The sequence below is a fragment of the Colias philodice genome, chromosome 10, assembly GCF_061535455.1.
Source record: "Colias philodice isolate Cphi_HAF_F1 chromosome 10, ilColPhil1 Martin Lab GWU primary, whole genome shotgun sequence".
Classification (NCBI taxonomy): Eukaryota; Metazoa; Arthropoda; class Insecta; order Lepidoptera; family Pieridae; genus Colias; species Colias philodice.
Window position 1 is genome coordinate 2894643 of NC_143095.1, and position 21801 is coordinate 2916443.

Below are 21801 nucleotides of genomic sequence, written 5' to 3' on the forward strand. Positions count from 1 at the left end.
TGCACAAAGTTTGCATTTTAGAATAGTGTTCTCAGCGCAATGTCAGTATTTAGGTATATCATAATTTGACTCCTACATGTTTGCGAACATAAAAATATAAATAGCAGCTTGCATACAAATAATAAAATCCTCGAATAATAATAGAAATTGAGTGTTTACTCAAATAAAAATATGGATGTCTGATAATTCTCCACATATTCATCTCGTAACATAGACATAAATTCTAATTAAATTCGGTTGCGATGAAGTGACATAATGATGATATTGATGAGATCGGAGTTCGGACGTAGTGTTCACTCTAAATTATTAATCTAAGCCCCTCTGATAGCCCGCGGCTATTATGGAATTTCAATTACTAGATGAAAATAACCAAAGATATAACTATGTGATATAATAATATGTCTGAAATGTTTACATGAAATTGCTTTTCATATTCCTTTTAATAAAAAATTCTCATTCAGAATAATATAATTGATTGAAATGTAAACAATTATTAGATTTATTTGGATTACAAAGGAAAGTTTTAAAAACGTAATGAAAGTATTGGTTTGAATTTTTATTTATTTCATAGTTATTTTTAGTATTCAAAAAAACAAATTTCGTGTTTCATTTCATTATCATTACCTATTTGATGATAATGCTTCCGCCGACTGGTGTATTTTCATTAAATTGTACATTGTTTGTACATTGTTTCATTACACTTCAGTATTTTTTTATTTATTTAGTATTTAACATTTATTTGACAACCAATAAATTTATTTAGAACATGTGATGTGCAATTTATTTAAGACTACCTTTTAAATGAATAGTTTAAAGAAAGTTCACCTGATAAAGGAGTGTATTTGGAATCGATTACGCTGCTTTGCGTAACCATTGATACAACTAAAAATAACTATAGACTAAGATGTTCCATTTTCTGGCAATGACTAGTATCTTACTTATACTTGGCGCTTCATTCAGCCGTAAAGATGGTAGTTAGTTGCAACAAATAGTTATGGGGTATTGGCAAGCTGATTTGTTTTACGTCAACGTTAAAAATAATTTGTAATAGATCATTTTTCATGAACACTTTTGTTGCTTGTCATCATGTATGGTCACGCTTATTCGTCGTGGTAAACGCGGTCTCGGTTTTCATAGTTTATATAAAATACGAGTTTGCATTTTTGTGTTGCATCCGTTAGTATGGGTTATGCTAAAAGGCGGATTTGTACGATTTTTTATTTGGTTAAAGTTTGGTACAACCTTGAGACGCGACTGCATTTATTTTGTCTACTAAATTACGAAATATAAATTCTATGAAAGCTAGAGAGTACAATAGAGTAGAGTAAGAACCTTAACTTTAAGCTTAATGTTTTACTAAATCAACAAAGAAAGACTAATTAATCATCTTTAACTCAAGATGAAGGTGCCAACATAATAAACATAGTATACGGGGTCAAAGTCAATTATACTATAATATACAATTTCTATATTATGCCATTAGGTTAAATTATAATTGATGAGTCGCATTCTCATTCTTATATAAACTAATTTGTATTTCAAATGAATATGTAGGAACCCCGCCCGGGAAAAGCAATTCTAAATTATTTGATACAAAGTCCCTAATGAGTAAAGGTTAGGCATACAGGAAACAATTTCATGACGGATGTAAAGCATTGGTGATGTTTATTGACGCAGATGAACAAACACTTTTATTGTGTTTATTGGCTGTTATTTGGCGGCTACGACAATACGTTCCTGCGATTCGAGAGAATCTGAATATTGGCAAAGAAGTACGAAACTATGGAAATATTCTGTTGTTTGTTTGCAACCAAATTATTTTTTAATTAATCAGACCGACAGCGATATCGCTTTATGAAAAAAGTAACTACTCTTTCTCAATATTATAATGGTCAATTTATTAATCCAGATAATTGATTTATCCCTATATATCTAAAGATTCTTCATTCGATTAGGAAGCATATTCTCATTCGATTGCGCCTGTTTTATTCAATGGAATTTCTCAATATCCCGGAATATGTAATTAGGTTCTGAATTCTGATTACAGTATTGTGCCATATATTATATCGATGTTAAATTGAATTGGCTAAATGTGAGTGGACTATGATTTCAATTTGACTACGATTTACAAAATCTGTTTATTATGATACCTATATATCTCTATGAATAAATTGAGAAATATAAGCCTAAGTAGCAATAATGCATTTAATGTTATTGCAAATATAAAAATTTAAATACATCAAGTATATAATATAACCGTAAAGGAAATTTTGATTATGTATGTTTGTTACTCTTTTACACGAAGCAACTGCACAGTTCAGATAATATAGTTGTCTGGATTAGCATAGGTTATTCTTATCCGGGAACAACACAATCAAAATCGCGGGCTCCAGCTAGTTAAGTTATATTTAGATTAGCTCTTGGCCAAGATTGGACTTTTGTTTAGTATAAATATAATTTTAGCCCTGTCCCCATTTTATCATTTAAAATAACTTAGACACGTATATGATGGTACTACTAAAATATGATATCTATATTTAAGCAAGTAAATTTTTAAATTGAATGGCTTCAATAATATTAGATACACATTCCTTTATGCATCCCATTATGCCTGGCTTTAATGAATAATTTAAAGAATGTTCTCTTACAAAAATGTACTCAAAAATATCTCGCCTTGGTAGTAACTACAGCGAAAGACGAAAGTTCAAATTCCTAATGATCGAGTTTTTTTTCTATTATTTAAAACTTAAAGTACTTAATAAGTACGAAAATGACAATCTACGAATATATTAATGCAATATCATATCTATTAGCATAGATAGGGAACTGATATAGGGAACTGAATAGGGAACTGAATAGGGAACTGAATATCATCATAATATCAATTCATAATTAATTTGACGGTCTAATGATTTTAATTACCTCGTCTATAATTCAGTAATGCATATAAATATTTCAATTAATAGCCAAGCTTAGTTTCGGATAACATGAATTGCTATAATTTTCACATTGTTCATTTATTTGAAAGCATTATCACGCATTATTATGATATTTTTTAGAATCAGCGCCATCTGTTGTGAAGGAGACGTACTTCAAGAAGTTTTATAGATCATCGTTAGATGTCGTGAGCGTTCCTCTTTATAAGTCGATTAATTTTATAAGTTGTTAAAATGAACAGTCTGTTAAAAAAATACAAAGTGTGATAGATCACTTAAAAATATTATTGTAATAAATATAAAATTTCAAATTATTAATTTACGTTTAATACGTTTAAAAAACTATGTTTCAGAATGAATCATATCAAATTACCTTAATAAATAATCTCAAATAAACCCAAACACAAAGTGTACATTTAATGTATAAACTCGTAAAGTCAAAATTCATCCAAACATAGGTAGCTGTGAATCCACAACAGCTAAGATTAATTAGAGCTGCGGCTAAATTAATAACAGGCCCAACGCCCCCTGGACGCCTGCCTTCGTATTAAATAGTGCTTTTACAATAACAAATCTAATCGTTAACCCTTACCAAGTGCCAGAGTGAGATATGATACGAACAATAAACGGGCATCTACGATCTTATGGGACCGTAATAACTAACGCTAGCGCCATCACACTAAATCGAGGTTAATATCTCATTTCCTTATAAATCCCGCTTTACAATGACTTATCTGAAGCCTGTTTTAAACTATCGTAAAGATACAGGTAGTAAAAGTCTTTGTAGGTAACTTTATAGATGTACAATATTATAGGTAGGAGAACAATATCTAATATATAAAATTCCCGTATCACGGCGTTTTTTAAATAATAATAAATAATTTAAATTCCTCCGAAATGGCTTGACCGATTCTCATGAAACTTGGTTTGCATATTGGTAATTGGGTAGGTTTGTAAATCGGTAAAATCTGTGTTTCATGCCCTTAAATGATAATAGTAAGGCAAAACGACGTTTGCCGGGTCAACTTGTATTTTAAACATTATCGAGGATTTTAGCATAAGCATATTAATATTTCCACTTGTAAAACTCAGGAAACTACCTATCTAGGTTTATGCTATAATCCACTACAATTTCAAGTGCAGGATCTGCTGTTTTCAACAGTATGATGATATCGTTTTGTGCGATTTAAGCTCTACCGAATAATTATATTATAAGGTGGTATGGCTCTATATTATGTTAGTCAGTTAAATGAACGACTCTATAATATAGTCAATTCGATTCAATATATTATGTCAAATACAAAAATATATATATTTATTTGTAGAAATGAAGGCTGAAAACATTTTCTGTCCAGAATAAAAATAATACGCGTTACTCTCTTTTAACATTACCTACAGTTTATGAAAACATTTAAATACTCAATTTGCATATTATTATTAATAAATTCGTCAAAATCAACTGGCATAATATTAAATGTTTTATAATAATTAATCGGGGCATTAAATATTTCAGTTTAATTATATTTAATATGAAACTGTAACGATATTCACATGTCTCGCTTGCGGGTGACTGCTGATAATCGTGTTACTTTAATATGCGTTGGCTCTCACCTACGACAACATAATTATTGCTTTTTGTATAAAACCCGTGACCAATATAAATAATTATACAATATACATGTAAAAGCGTAACCGATTTAGATTTTTTATGCAATGTGTTTCTCCAGACTCCAATATACGCATCATAAACTATAGGTATCTAATGAATCCTTTTAAAATGCTAAAATATTCACATTAAATAGACTTAATTGATTTTTAACTGTTTGTGATTTAAAAGAATATATAAATAACAATATAAGGCTGTAAAATGCCTTTTACGCTTTTGTCTCGTCTGTTTTTATTACTAGTAGGTACTAGATATACCTACTATTTTAAAAACTATAAAAATTACGTTAGTTAAAACTATGTTGAACTTAACAAGTTCAAGCTAATGATGTCAAGAATAATTTCTACAGAGAAAACTTTTGCAACGGTAGTACGTTTTATTTGCTAAGTAACGAATGTTTTTTTGTTCCACAACATTGCATTAAGAGGGTAAACAAAATGACATAGAATTAAGAAATGAATACTTTTTTTAATTATTACATTTTCTCACGTTAATCTTATCCTTATTCTTTAATTAATTATATTTCTGTAAGCCTATTGTAAAAAACATTTAACTATGGCACTTACTTTAAACCACATGAAACAAAAATAATTAAACTATTCTAAGGTAAGGAAAAAAAATACTTTTTACGGATGACTGTTACAAGCTCTACTAAAAATAAAATGTTTTCCTTGCTGTATTGTTAATCAGAAGAAGGCTTTGAAATGTTTTATATTTTGAAGTTCTAATATTTTCAGGGCAATATTATACAAAAAAAAACCCTTATTATTTACAAAAAGAACATTTTTATTATTTATCTGCCTGCTCATAAACTAAACAGGGATTAACATATTTTATTCTTAATCAAATAAATAGGTACTGGAATAATACATAAAAATAGGAAATAGCTACAAACTACTTCATCACTTACAACTAGATATTATATAAATAAAGATTAGATATTCTTATAATTACGATACATTCATAAAAAAAATAAAGCAAACTAAAGTAGGTATCTTACCTCTATCTCCTAAGATTATACCATAATTATTTTACCTAATTATCTAGTAACAAACCAATATAACACAATATTACAATGTAATAATATTTCCCTTTAAACCAGTCAAAACTTGAATAAAACGTATAAAAATCTCCCATACACTGCATAATATGAACGAGTAGTAGACTGGGTTTTATTTCGAGTTATTTCGTTCCAGTTTATTTTTGGCCCTTCCTGTCTACCAACGACGTGCGAATTTAAGGGCGACCCATAAAATAGAAAAGCTCTAGGGCTTATTCCATTCCGTAGCATAAAATTTATTGAGATCTAATAATGAACTAAAAAATAAAGTTTCTATACTGTTTGTTTTTGTAGAGACACATTATTATAACACGATACAAATGCAGGTGAGAGGTATTATATAATTATTAAATAATTGAACCACGTTTATTCAATCGAGCACTTGAAAATACTCTGATTTAATTGAAGTATCTTATCAATAGCTATCAAACGCTGCTGCTTATCAACGAAATTGTGAAGGTACAAGGATTATGTGAATAACGTTGCTTTTAGTTATATCTGGTATCAATCCCCGTGAATTTCATATAGCGTGTATATACCTGGGACGGAAGGTAGATAGTTAGGTAGTGTTTTCATTGTTTTCCAGTTTCCTACAAACGATATCGCGTCATATAGCGTTATCAATGTAAAATGTTGGCTCATCAGTCTGGCTGTGACCGTCGGATGCAACACACGTTTGCGCTCTGTCCCCGTATTTTCCGCGATTTTCCTCGCCTGTTTTTCCTATTATTCGTAGACACGTATTAAATAGTAGCTCAGTAGATATGTCATCGTTTGCTGTAATAAGTTCGGTGACGTTATGGATAACTTAATCGAACCAATGATAGCTGTATAGTTTTCGATCTGTGGTATTTGTGATTAACCAAATCTAAGGATTTTTTGATAACGTAAGTACATAATATTTTAATTTAAATAAAACACTTTTTTCCAAAATTTGTTAATCGTGTTATAGGAACTCTTAATAACGTCAAGGTTGCGATGTCAAGGCTTAGATTATTTATCAACGCTACCTTGTTTTTTTAGGAAAACTGTGCAATTAACGACATTTCTATTTATTACGATATGATTAATGGAAAGTGGGAATTTGATGAAATGTAATAGTTAGGTATTTGAAGTACGTTCCAATATCAAAGTTACATTCTATAACTTTAATATTAATGTAGAGTCGTGAAAGATGAAAAACAAAAACATGTTAAATATAAATTTTATGATATTAAAAAAAAATCTGGCCAGTTATTTTTAAACACTACGATGTCAACAAGTATTCAATACAAATAGACCATAACATGAAAAAATCTAATAGATGTGGGAACATTTTATGTTTGGTAGAAAATACGACTATGAGATAAATCTTATGATATGTAAGTACCTCTTAATGTATTCTGTAGGTGTCATAATTACTTAAGGTGGGTGTGAACTATGATCCATTTATTTTACCGTAGTTAGGTCAAGGCGAAATTAGTAAAAATGACCGGATCTGTTATGTAAGCAACACCGAATCCATTATCTCTACATAAACAAATTTAATCGGTTCTTTAAGAACTTTGTTCAATTTCATTGTCGTTTCTTTTTACCGTAACAATAATAATTTTGGAAACAATTTTCACTAAATGTTCCTGAAATGGGATTTTATGAAATATGATATATTTAAAGCGTCACCAAATAACAATAATATAACCAATATATTTACTTATAAATATCCTGGATTAGTGGATATTATTCTAACACATATTAAGGTCATTTAAAAATCCCAACAACAACACAATCGTACACAAAATACGTACAATAGAGACTAGTTTATTACCAATTATTCAATCAGACAAATAGTGCTAGTTCCCTGGTGAACGAGTAAGTTCATTTGTAAAATTAATGCTCGTAACTGCATGACGCATCAGCGCGTTTATTAGCCCCAAATTATATAAAGTCAATTTAAACTAAATTTGTGTATAAATTACTCGTGAACGCTTTAAAATGGTAATAGTTATATTATTGCCTAAATGAATATTATATTACTAAATATCCATCATCGATGTTCCAATATTTTTGTATTACGTACGTAACACACAGCTTCCTGTTTAAATTATAGGGGCAAAGGCTTCTACAAATAAGATTACAATGCGTCCTAGTTTTCTGTAACGTCGCTTGCAAAAATACTCTTTTATATTACGACAAGGATGAAACGTATTAACAGTTTTAAATTGAAAAGATGAACGAAATCCGTGACATTTCATTCTTGGCCTTTAATATTGATACACAAATAATATCTATATACTTACTATCCGCTAGATTACTTCAGTTAAATAAAATGTGAAGGAAGGATTGAAAATATTAACTGGGGCTCGTAGCGTAATTGGCAATTACTCGTATGATAGCTTCGGAAATATAAGACTCCTTTTTATAAATATTTTTTTCTGATTTAGATTTAATAACATTTATTTGTTTTTATATTAAATATTTATCTATCCTTTCCTTATTTTTATACTATATACGTACTCCTATTACCTATACTTATTATTATTATTGGATGTAGAGCTATCCAGAGTTGTGACGGCTACACAAAGATTACAAATTCAATACTTATCTATGGATTAGCATTAAGCCCCCATGAAAAAGTTCAATGTTTACAACTTTATTACTAGGTCAAAGTATTAATTTTAATAACTTATCTAGGTTATAAAGGTTGTATGTAACTTTATTTATCGATCTATGAACTAATGGACATTGGACACCTACATGTTTTCGGCCACGGTGACCAATCTCATTACAGAGTAGCCAACAGTTCATGAAATTATATAACGTTTACGGATTAAATAGTAAATATTAAAGAAATATTAGTAGTTAGTAGTATAGATATTATAGGTGTTTAACATGTAAATCTGTCCATCAGTCTTATCTCTCATCAGGTAAAGTTTTCGGCTGGTTTAATATAATGAATAAGTAATTAGTTAAAATAATTTGATATCTATAGAACAGAAATAAATAACTAATTGTTATATTAATTATTAAACATCTATCTAAAAATAAATTGATATATCTATCAAACATATTCGCTATAATAATTACCGACATAAGCATGTCTTTCAGAAATAATGAGAGAGAAATATGAATGCTTTTTTGTCTTCGTATAATACAATAGCAAAGAAATGCCATTGCAATAGTATTATCTCAGTTTCATATTCGTGTCGTTTTATTGCATCAAAGCATTAAAGTAGCCTTATATTTCCTATAAAAGAGCACAATCTTCTGTCACGATGTGTTTTTATGTGAACAACGCAATGTGCTTCGACAACTCTCTAATGCAATTCTCAACACGACACTAATAATATTAGTCTGGGCATATACATTCAATAGTACCTTTATGTATTACCATGGACCAATATACTCTAGGTATTACTGAATAAAGTGCATAGTACACGCATATAGGTACATATTACCTATCCAACTGTAGGGCTACTAAAGAGCATCCCATTTATGCCGCACCATGATTCGAATATGAAATAAAAGTACTCTGTAAAGGTGAATAGACTTCCTTATAGTCTTTCATTGATCTAAATTGCACTTAAATGACATTAGACTTGATTAGATCTATGAAATCAATGAATTAATTTTGTAGTCTCGTCACACGGCTATTAATCATCGTATTTGGAATGCAATGAAGACCTTGAATGACAACAATCTAGTAGTTATTATTTTATATTCATATAATTATGGTAAACTACTCTTGAAGTTTTCCTATAACTTCTCGTATTTAAAAATTAAAATGTATGATTGTATGCTATTTTCAAGTTTATGTACTAAATAATGGCCTCTAAATTTTAGCATTCGTGTGTTATATCCGATCAATACACTTTCTGCAATAGTATTCTCTCCGCGATATTTCATTATGAACAGGCAGCGCAACCAATAACTGTGGATTTTCAATAAATCGCGGACACAAAATCAAATATACCAACTTAGCTGAAACAACCTACTTCAATTCAGTTAGAGTATCAACAAACCCATCGGTATCAAGTTTCGAGAACATTGGCAATTTATTCCAGCATACTATAAATTTTATCATTGACCTGCGAGCGTAGTATTATATCACGAGCTTCCTCGTTCTGTCATTTACACAGCAACACTGCAACGCGAAAAATGACCCCAAAATAAAGGGTGTTTAAACGAGAGTGGTCTCTCTCCCTTCGCCTTACGAGTGTTTATGGCCTGTGGGACATAGATTTTTATAGAATATGGGATATAAATAAAATGCCGTGATTGTAAGCGGTGGGCGCGGTTGATTCACACGCGGCACAGGATCTGGGCTCTATTTGTTGCGCTCGCGTCGTTCATGTGTGACGCCGCTCCCTGACACATTTAAAAATCTATAAAGGCTAGTATGTAGACGTTTTTCATATGGAAATGATGTTTACCTTTCAAAGAAGATATATAAGCAAAATACAATAAGGCATACGAATTAAATATAATGAGTTTGTTATACTTATATCTAACATATTAGTCATGTATTTTTATGACATAGGAAATGCCAATTTATAATAAGCCGCACCTACTGTTGAATTGATATAAGAAATATTCCTTTAAACCCGTCGGTTGAAAAGGTTACCGTCAAAGGTCAATTATCTACTTGAGCAAAAAATGTCAAACGCCACTATGCCAAACAAAAAGCTTCTTAACGATATTATAAATGGTATCATTGTAAAATGACATATGAAATCATTAAGAAATACTTCACATACGTACTTACAACACTTTAATATGAAATAGTACAAAAACACGTAAAAATTTTGAGTTGCACATAAATGTTGTTAAGTTATATCTCAAAAGGCAGCGTTAGGAAGGCGTCTAATTCGTTTAACTTAACCAAATATGAGTTTTGATTTTCACGAACACGATAGCTACTTATTTTCGTCTCTGAATTTCAGCCAATTCGATTTCACGCCGAACGCTGCCAGAGCCAACTGGCAAGCGCTTGTAACCTGTCTGAATCATATTTTGCTATACCTTGCCTCTACTTCGTTAAAATAAACCAAATAATAACAGGCTTCAGGTGATCTCCATGAATTATTATTGTATTCGACTATCGTGATTATTCTTGCAACGTAGCTTTTATAGAACGAAAGAAAAAACATTGAAATAAACGACACGGTTTCTAATCATGCTTTGCAATATTTTTTTCTGTTATATCTTTATTTATAGTATATTTCTGCTATAACTGGGTATATTGCAACATAACTTTATTAAACAGCGGTACGTATGTTAAATTAAATTATTGTTACGTTAAACAACCGTCTTAAATTATATTTGATTTATTAAATCCAGGAAATCCTTGCACAGAGCATAACATGATTTACGTTTTATTATTTTATGTAAAGCGCCTGAATATATTATTTGTACAGTGTATACCTGTTCTGTAGTATTATGCTGTATTTAGTAATTAAATAGAACAGACCTTGAATTTATTGTAATAGGCGACCTCTTTATTGAGACGATTAATTCACGGAATGTCAAACTTATAATAAATGATGCCCACTTTGTTTAATTAGCCTTTAAATATTTCATTCATCTAAAATATTTATATACCTAATAAAGATCTATTATTAATTCTAATTCTGACATATAAATTATTACATGTTAATTTTTGCCAGAATCTCATACTATGATTTGATCATTTTAATTATTTGGTATCTCATTTGTGTACAATAATAATCTTATGAAGCATAATTAAATTTTCTCGGAATTCTAGCTTTTACTTACCGAATTAAAAGCGGTCTTTCTAATGATAATGAGCTTTGCGGATGAAACTTGGGTGTGTCAATTACTTTGTTATTTCAAAACCTTTTAAGTCAAACTTGAAAATAAACCAGTACCCATTGTATTACATTATCTTATAAATGAGAAAATAATACAAAACAGAGTTCCTAGTCTACACGTGCCAGGCCCTCTTTAAATATACTTAATAGATAAAACAAATTAGGGTTCTATGTTTATCAGATTACAGAAGCCTGACAAGCTAAAGGTTATTAATTCCAATATTTTTTAAACGTTTGTTAACTTCTACCGTCACTACTAGGTACCACTGTTTCGAATAGTCATCAATGTTCAGAATGACAGCTTTTAAGCGGTCTTGTCTTACACACAGTCAGGAAAACAATGTTACTAGTAAATATTAATTATTATTGAAACTCCAAACAACGCGGCGGGCTACCGCGAATCAAGCCCAGATTTTCGTGTCAATCAATTTCTATAGCCACGCACAGGTCTATATGCATAAATTCAAAGGCTGGTTGGTGGATGTCACATGACATTTTCATCACGTTTCACCATGTGTGTAAATTCTGCGAGGTTCGTTTTTGGAGAATTTAAATGAAACGTTGAACCAGTGTATTGAGAGAAAGTATTAAGAGATTCCGATCTCTATCCCTCGCCATAGCTATTTGAATTGCGGGAGCTAATGGATGTAGAGTTGATAATGAAAGTTGCACACAAATAAAGCATTTAAATACATAAATTAACATATTAAGAATACATAATATGTTTGTATGTTTTTAAACCTATCTTGTGAAAGATTTTTATCTGCTTTATCTGTAAAAAAACAACGTACAGGAAAAACCGTAATAAGTATTCACAAATACTTGACTTGAATAACTAATGTTGATCTAAATTAACAATCAAATATCGGCGCTACAAAAGCAATGAGTGTATGAAATTCCATCAGCAAGGCGTTAAAAGGAGTATAAATGTTTTAGCACTGTGAATTTGTTATTTCAACAATGTTTGATTATTCGAACCGTGCTCTAGGCTTTCTCTCCAATTATTCTGTTCACGTTAATTCAATATTTGTCTAACACCGTTCCCCACGCTCCGAGTACTGACCCACATCCTTCACCTTCGCTGGTGTTGCCTTGTCAATCGCGTAGATATTACCCGTACTTACCCAAGTAGAATTTCAATCATATTTGGTATTTTTTGTTTTAATAGAAAGGTTGATACGTTTGACGTAACTAGAAAGTTTTAGTAATGCAAGCTTGTTAAAGAAGTAGGTATTTACTAGGTTAATTAGGAATTGAGTACAATTTTATAATCATCGATTTCAAGATTACGAACTTTACCAGTTTTGTATAATATTAAAAATTTAATTAACAGTCACAAAACAGTTTATTGCCGCTATTGTTAGAAACGACGATGATGTAAATCCTAAATTTATGACACATTGTTTACATTTGCGACCGTCAAATACGATCTTTATAGATTTGATTGTGATTTTCAGAAACCGTCATGATTGCGCCGACGTTCAAAGCGCGCTCTACCTCGCCAGGTATCCAGTGTTTGCGATTGTCATCCGAAATCCTATAACATGCATATGCCGTGGAAAATGTCACCACATTTTATTATTGAACTATAAAATGCGAGCGAATTGAATTACGCTACAAGAGCTTTCAGACCAACATGTAGGCATATGAATGTTAAATAGGAACTGAAAATGTCAAGCCATATAATATAAATCTACAATGTATAAACCTCCATTAGCATAAGAATGGTATGATTGGCCTTGAATGTGTTTGTACTACGCTTGTGTTAAACGATAGTGAAACAAATTGGTCTACGCCATAATTAAAGAGATCATCGGAACTAATATTAGCCTTCTGTTTGAGTTTTGTTTGGATTTTATCTTGTGATTTACTAATTAATACTAATCAGTTTTATAAGTGTTGCACGAACGTTGATTTTTTTTTTGTTTTATATTAAGGTACTGAAGAAATGTATTTCAGAAATGAGAATGTAGAGCGGGTTATACATTTCCGAGTAGAAGGTCTACGTTACAATTATATCCGAGGGAAAGTTTAATTAATTCCCAATACAGATAAATGGTATTAAATTATTAGAGAATTGAAATATTAATCTAGGCTAAAGTGACATAAAGGGCGCGCCCATAAAACGGGCATTAGCGTTTCTTTTATGTTTTTTGTCGGTGCTACGCTTTTACGATCTATTTCAACCATTTTCATTTTTCTTTTGTACTTCAAACGTACTGACAAAAGAAAGTTTGTGAACATATTGATGGTTAAATTCATACTGCAGCTGTTGAAATGTAGCTAGGTTTTTGACGAGTTTGACGACTTAAAAAATTTGACTTAGGTATAAGTTCAGACGCTTAGAGCATTAATATTGTTCTATCATTTATATACATTATAACTTTTTAGTGAAAAGAGCTTATGGAACTCCAATAGACAAATTTTCAAATAAGCTTTCAATCGAATAAAATAATGTTATTCAATTTTATCTACCTTTCTACCGCCAATTACACACATCCAAAACCTTCATACTTTTACAACACAAACACGAAAATGCCCGCGGGTGGCCTTTCTAGACCGCTCGTAAGTAAATATTACGTCATAACAGATAACACCGCTAAACATGCATTTCCTCTGCCTTGTTACAGTATCCGACGTATGTAGACTAAACTCATCAAATTACACTATAATATATACCATTTAACTACCAAAACATACGATTAAAAACGTTAAAGAACTTGTATGGAAGAATAAACTAGCAATAATTAATAATTCAGCTATTTAAAAACGAAGGACTTAGGTTATGACATTCAATAGTTTATTTACTCTCTACATAATTGCTTGAAAATACATTAAGTATAGTTCAATAAATCTAAAGAAAACATTAGTTGTAACTCGGTCTGTCTGTTAATTTTACTTTTGGAAGAAAGTTAAGATTTATATTTTACTAGCATTCCGCCCGCGGCTTCGCCTGCGTTTTCAAAGAAAAACCCGTAAAGTTCCCGTTCCCGTGGGATTTCCAGGATAAAACCTATCCTATGTGTTAATCCAAGTTACCCTCTATATGTGTGCTAAACATTGTAATCGGTTCAGTAGTATTTGCGTGAAAGAGTAACAAACACACACACACACACACACATCCTCACAATCTTTCGCATTTATAATATTAGTAAGATGTGAGTGCAAAAGAAAATATCGAGAAAATTTGTGGGAAACTGAAATTTGGAAAAGTCTTAATAGTGAACGTCTACGTACACTCAACGTTAAGGTTACGGACCAATTAATAGAGGTAAAATCAATATCTTTATACATCCACAATATTCTTTACTAATGTTTTATTTATACTGTAATTCCAACAATGACAGCTGCTATAATAATACCAAGGTCAGTTAAACCACAGTAACGAGTATCATTTTATCGTCATTACATTTAGACCGTAATCTGCGTACCCCAGTTATGTAGGTTAAAGACCTCTTTAGACTTATAATGAGGGATATCAAGTGTAATCAGAGAGGTTATTAATGTTCTGAGAATGTTTGATTTGCAGCATCTAGATTGATTAGATGATGAAAGATTTCTATTAATGTCGATAGCTAATGAGAAAACTTGTATGATCAAAATGTGAAGCGAAGATCCGTCTTGTGGAGGACAGGAATTTCAAATCAATTTTCATGATGGATCTTCTTTACGGTTAATTTGGTGATCAGCATGCGTAGAACACATATTTTTCGTTTTCGGTAAGTAAAAAAATATTGCATTAACTGGTACCACTATGTCCACTTCACTTTAATAGTAAAATTTCATGAATAGGTACCTATTTAATTAAATGCAAAAGATTGAAAATAACCTTACCAGTTATGGTTTTATGATATAAAAATAATATTGTTTTCTTTCTTGCTACTCAAAAGCAAATATAGACAGGTGTTATCGCAAACGTGCGATGTCGTGAATTTTTAGTATTTGCACATTAAATAACAATGTCAAAGAAATATATTTAAGATATCTACATCGTTTTAAATGCGCATAAAAACAAGTTTATAGAGTTATACGTTGGTAGGTATATGAAGCATTGTCATTCATGAGCAAGGTTGTGAAAGACGTGCCTATTTTCATTGCTAGTAACTAGTACTTATTATCCTTATAGCTCTTATATAAAATAAATATATTCAGAAATATAATCCCTATTTCGATAACCTTTTGATTTGCGTTTACTTAATTAAACGCCTCTGTAAAACATTTATATTCATAAGGTTATTATTTTATTTTCAATAGCTACAAGCGTAGGTAATCCTATCGTAGGTAGATAACTTTTATTTTTAAAAGGGGGAAAATATAAAGAATGATAAGCGGGATTTGAACCCAAGATTTTCTGTTCTAAGTATAACGAATCCTTGAACCTCTCAACTACCCACCTCAATAATCGTATTCATTTTACTCTTTGAACTGTCTATAAGGAAAACATTTCTCTTAATGAGTCCTTAACTCTGACATCCTTCGTGATATTTTATAAACGATAGGTATAAACATTAAATATCTACAAATTTATATTAACATAATATCATATTTTACTTTTTTGTCATGTATAAAACACAACGCAACACTACGATATATGAGCCAGTAAAAACTGCTTTAAAAAAGCTCTTTATTTTACTCAAAATTTTAACATTTTACAATTTAACACGTCGTTTGACTGAACGCGTTGTCGAGTTAACAATACGTCATCGACAAGAATAATGCTTCATGGTTTTATCTTAAAATCAATTAACAGCTTAAGTTTAAATGCAGACTATTTATACAGTTCAATGATGCTTCAGTTAAAATATTTTAACCCCTTTCCATTTCCAAACAAAGAGATTTAATGGAAAACTCTCCTTTTATTTGCAAATGTCTTTCCAACACAAATAATAAATTAAGCCCTTTTAGACAACATTTGATCGTGAGATTGAAGCAAAATTTATTTAAAGATATTCATGTCTATTATAGTGTAACTGTAGCTGTAAATTATCATAAACAAGTATTGTTGGCAGCGAAAATTGTGCGTAATCCTGTGAAATTAAATTCCTAATTTAAAATAATAATCGTTAGTAGATATTCTTTTCATATTGTTTATCTTAATTGCCAAGTCTAGTACTATTTATCAATATAAAAAGGTAGGTATTTTTCAAGAAGATTCAAGACTTTAATTTTCTAGAAATTGTTGAACTCAAATTACATAATTACTCATAATTACTAAGCTTCTTATTATTTTTGCTTATCCTATAATATCCTGAAATACCCCAAGATGATTTTCTAGGTAATAAAGGCTTTCAGATTTACTCGGATTTCATACAAGTTCTGCCAGAGCTTAAAAGCCAATAACCTACTTATAATGAAGTGGAAATCAATGCAACCAAATTATGACTTTACACTAAAATAATTATAATTAAAATACGCTCAAGATTATAAACATCCCGACATTATTTTTTATCTAACGTATCCTTGGTTTACGAGATCCAATTATTTAAGATTAAAACCAACTTAATTATATACAATATGAACATATAGATGAGGATTATAAATAAGCGAGTATTCGTTATCGTAATCCCTTATGAATAGTATATAACGCGCAAGTTAAATTGCTTCGTATCTGCCGCACATGTTTGTAGATAGGACCTCATTGTTAGGAGCCGAGTTCGTCAACACTGTTCCAGTTCTTCGTCATTATCGGCCTGTGTGCGGATGTCATATTGTGCTGTATCTGAGACTCCCTTATAACTTGACGTCCTACCCTCTTTTGAGAAATTACGGCCTCATACGTACGTCATTTTGTTCTCTGAAAGAAATGTCACCCGAAAATTTACTTCAGAAGCACCAGCTTCGAAAAAGTATTAGTATGCGGCTGTTAAAATAGATTATGAATTCTTTTATCACTTTTCCAAAAGCATAATGAGATAATTTCGTTTAGGTAGTGGCGTTTTAACGATGCCCGGAACTTTACAAAGTAAAAATCGATTTCAATCACGCCCGGGAGTAGATTCATTACAGTTATTTATTTTCAGTATAGTGAATATTCGAATTAAAATTGCGGATCGACACAAGATTTTTCAACATAAATTGGAGCTATATTATGATTCATCAATGTAATATTTTAATAATCTAAACAGTATAAACTATAAATATAAGGATTGGTAGGAGGTACTTTGCTAACGAAAGGTTAAGGTATAAAGCCAAAGGGGTTTGAAAATGATGAGGTGCACAGGACCTAGCCCGTTACATTGAATTTTTATAGAGTTGGCCGCCTCGTCGGCTTGTTGGAATATTAATAGCATATAATACATTCCGAATACTTGTTACAACTTTTCCCATTATTCCGCTCAGATTTATAAGTAAAAATGTTTTTTATAAGTAAAAGATGTTTCAAACTCAATGAAAGTTTCGTGCGTGATGTGAATAAGCGTGTACACCTTGTAATCTTTAGCTTCTGGAAAGATGATAAATTCTTTTGAAATATTAATAATTTACCTCTCGTTCTTTGTACTACATAGGAGGAGAGATATTATATAAAAAAGCGTTACAATATATATGAAATTGCTTTCCTGATCTAAAGTTCATATTGAGCAAGTATTGAGATGAGTAATGTTATTCTCATTTAAAAATAAACTGCATTACCCTACAAATAATACTGGATGTGTATGGTAAATACGTAATGGTAAAGTCAACTTAATTAAATGTAATAACAAAAAAAAACATTTAAGTCATTCGAAAGCGTATCAAATATTTCGAGCAGTATTTATGTTTAGTGACCGATATCATTCTGTGAATGGAACGATAAAAACATCCAACACATGTTCCTGCTCCGCCAGATGCCCTGCGACCTTACGCTTCGCTCGGTGTCTAATATTACGTTTTATACCAAGATGGAGCTATAAATATCAGCACTGTTTCACACTACGTTAACGTTTATAGTCGTCTATTGTGCACCTTTATCGTTACCAGTTATTTTTATTATGGTTTAAAGATATATTACAACTGAATCTATAATGTGGTTTATAATATCTAACAGTAGCATATGAGACAAACGTTTGCCTTTTGAACGCGGTGCGTGACATAGATGAAAATGTCTGCAAAGGACAGCTAACCCATATTGATATTGAAAATTCCTGCAAATTCAATACCCTTATTCGGCTGCTAATATCGAGCTGTCCAAAGCATTGTAAACATACTACGTTTTGTCTGGAATACTCTGCATATCCAATAATCCGAATATCAATCCAATGAAGGTATCTTTGACAATGCATGTGGTATCTATGCAATGTACGATTTCGTATCAGCTCGATAATTATTCGTGATTAAGTCTTGAACAATGCTCGCTCGCTGTTTTAATTAGGTTATTATGGCTGTTTTTAATATTCTTACGGCGTACAGATCAGAAAAATGCCACGAGAACTACTTCTTCCTTTTTGATTGCAATACGAGGCGGTAGCTACTTATACTTTAATACTTTTAGTGCTATTATAGCATTTATGATATTATGTTTTTAACGAATCCTAAACATAAAATATGAGTTTCACTGCTCACATTTTGGAAAACGCGGTGCTCTGAACTATTTTTACCAGGAAAAAAGTATACGAAGTATGAAGGTGAATATTGAATTAAATACTAGTTACCTACATAGCTCTACCACAATATTGTAAAAACTGGGAGGGATATTCAATAGTTATTTGTTATTTTTACATGCATAGTGCAAAGTTAGTTACAATGGTTAAATGGTAACAATAATTTCAATTCACAATAATGAAAACCTTAAATTGTTGGTTGTTTGTGTGTGTTCAAATAAAAAATATAGTGTATATAAGTAGAGAGTGTAGTTTATAATGTTGAGTGGATATCAAATATTACAGTGTTCAATTACAACCAATTTCAATCAATTTCGAACAATAATAAGTTTATCAAAAACTCAATTCGATGCGTAACATTTCTCTCAATAGGTTAATTGACACTCAAGTGGATTATAATGGACTCTGTAAATACATAAATTATAACATGTTTTACGCAATGCTAAGCCAAATTTGACGTGTGGGAAACTCGTAATCATTAAGAGAGCGAAGACAGAAATAGACTCTACTATTTGAGTCTACGATGTGTGCCATCTGCCAGTTAATTATGAAATTATTCATTCAGAGCTTAGATCTTCATTGATAATAATAAACAAGTTTCAACGACAGTCGCGTTAGATGTAAATAGTGTGATAAATAAAATTATTTTTTCGATAACACTCCTTTTTCAATCCAATTAAAGATGATCACAGACATTCGTAAATATGGCAGAATCAGAACATTGTAGGTCGTAATCAACTTAGCCGCGGAAAACTCAAAGCACTTTTGAGGTTGGCAAACTTTCGCGTGACACAACCGCATTTCATAATAGCTGTAATGCGGATTGAACAGGATTTTCATTTTTAAGAATGGAAAAATGTGAATCACTGGCCGAGGTGTTAGCAAATAGGACTCGGTGGGAACACCTGAACGGTTGGCAGAATGACAAATTGCGTAACCAACGCACGATAGTCAACGCGAAAACAGGAAACGAGGCTATTTGAGTTACTTTTGTGTACTATAATGAATTCTTCATCTGCTACATTACGCTATTAGTATCTTGTATGAGTAATCGTGATCATTTTTAGATTTATTATGTTGTACTACAAATATGATAATTTTTTGTGCGTTCCGTCGTATGATAAAATTAATATTCCTAAGGTTCTACTTTCCAGTGCCTGCTGCAAAAAACATAATGACAATAAAGTTTATTTATAAAACTCGTTATGTAAAGTTAAGAGAATTCAATAATTTTTGTTTAAAATTATCGTAAAACAAATATTGTTATCACTGTCAAATAAAAACCAGTCGTTTATCTTAAGATAAGGAAGTTTTTCATTGCCAGTGCCGTAATTGCAATATCGTGATTTATATAATACAAAAATATTTAAATGTCAATAAAAAACCTGTCGTTAACATTTATACATATAAATTAAAACGGTGTTAAATCACTTTCAATTATATTAGATTCGATAAAATCGGTTATCTAATAGTTGAAACATACGTTTTGGGTTTGGTTATAAAACTAACTTTAGCAAGCGCTACAAGTTGCTAATTTCTAGTTGTTTTATTCTATGCTATTGAAATTTCATTACAATGTTTCTTGGATTAATATTCTCAAAGACTAGGTTAGGCAATTTGTATCCACTTCTAAACTTCAAGAAATATCTCGAAGTCGAATTAGCAGCAAATCGAGGCAAAGCGAAGAGAAATCAAATTTTAATGAGGAATTACTTTTCACTCTGAGTTCATGTCGCTTCTTTGGCTAATGGTCGTATTAACGTCTCTATACGTTGTTCTTTATTACAACAAAAAAAAAACTTATGAACTGAATAGATTTATATTTTTCTACAAACACTGCCTTTGTTTTTTGCCATTACCTAGCCATTATTTTCTATTACTTTACTTTTTTTTTTGCATAAACATATAAGTCAACCCATAAAGTATGTAAGTAGGTTCTTTGGTTTCCATTAATTACCACGAACATTATTAAATTAATTTTATAATATACACAATGAAACGCAAAATCGCTAATCCACATGCACTCAAACTAGATTTAGCAAATACTCCAAATACTAATTTGATGGATGAATTGAATATGCTATCAAATTGCATTATTAATTTTAAGCACATTATACGATTTTACTGATATCCAAAACTATAACACGGATGTAAAAAAACTATCCTGCTAAAATTGCGGATGACACTTCTGAAAATAAAATCACATATTGTTTGGCGTAAGTAAAGCAGTTATATTTTATGGAAAATATTAACTAAATCGACAAACCTCAAATAACAGAAATTGGAAATTCCTCTTTGCTTTCTATCAATGTTTGAAGGGAAACTTTTAAACTTGTAGCCACATAAATATTGATGTTTCAGAAACTATGTTTAGAATAGATAATTTGGCACATTCATTGTAAGCATTGTTTATATTTAGATCATTTAAAGAACTAGTAGGTAGTCGTTTAAAGTACGTGGATAGTTATTTTACTCCACAACCATAAGGTTGTGGAGTAAAATAATGGAGTAATATAAGTATAGCTAAATAGCTTCGTAGGCATAAATAATATTGAAATTGAACATACTTATACACTATATTAACCCTTTTCTGAAGATTCATACATTAATAATTTCTTGTAACAAGAGTGGTAAGTTACATTATTAAATTAGGAGTTGAAATATCGTAACAAGGCGAGCCGGAGCGGCAAGCGCTATTGTGACAAGAATCATTAATGCTGTTTAAGATATACTTACCCTTGTGTTCAAGACAGCT

At 30.8% G+C, this 21801-nt stretch overlaps 1 protein-coding gene across 13 annotated transcripts in view; it reads left to right on the forward strand.

Annotated features, from left to right (window-relative positions):
• Nucleotides 1-21801, forward strand: part of LOC149485070 (uncharacterized) — a 132041-nt gene that overhangs the window by 69043 nt on the left and 41197 nt on the right. For 3 of the 13 annotated variants that reach the window (XM_089699774.1, XM_089699775.1, XM_089699776.1), the window contains one exon: nucleotides 12927-12974. The exons of the other annotated variants lie outside the window; for them this stretch is intronic. In XM_089699774.1, the coding sequence (XP_089555900.1) occupies nucleotides 12927-12974 (48 nt within the window). The remainder of the gene's footprint in view (nucleotides 1-12926; nucleotides 12975-21801) is intronic. 13 annotated transcript variants of the gene reach the window in all.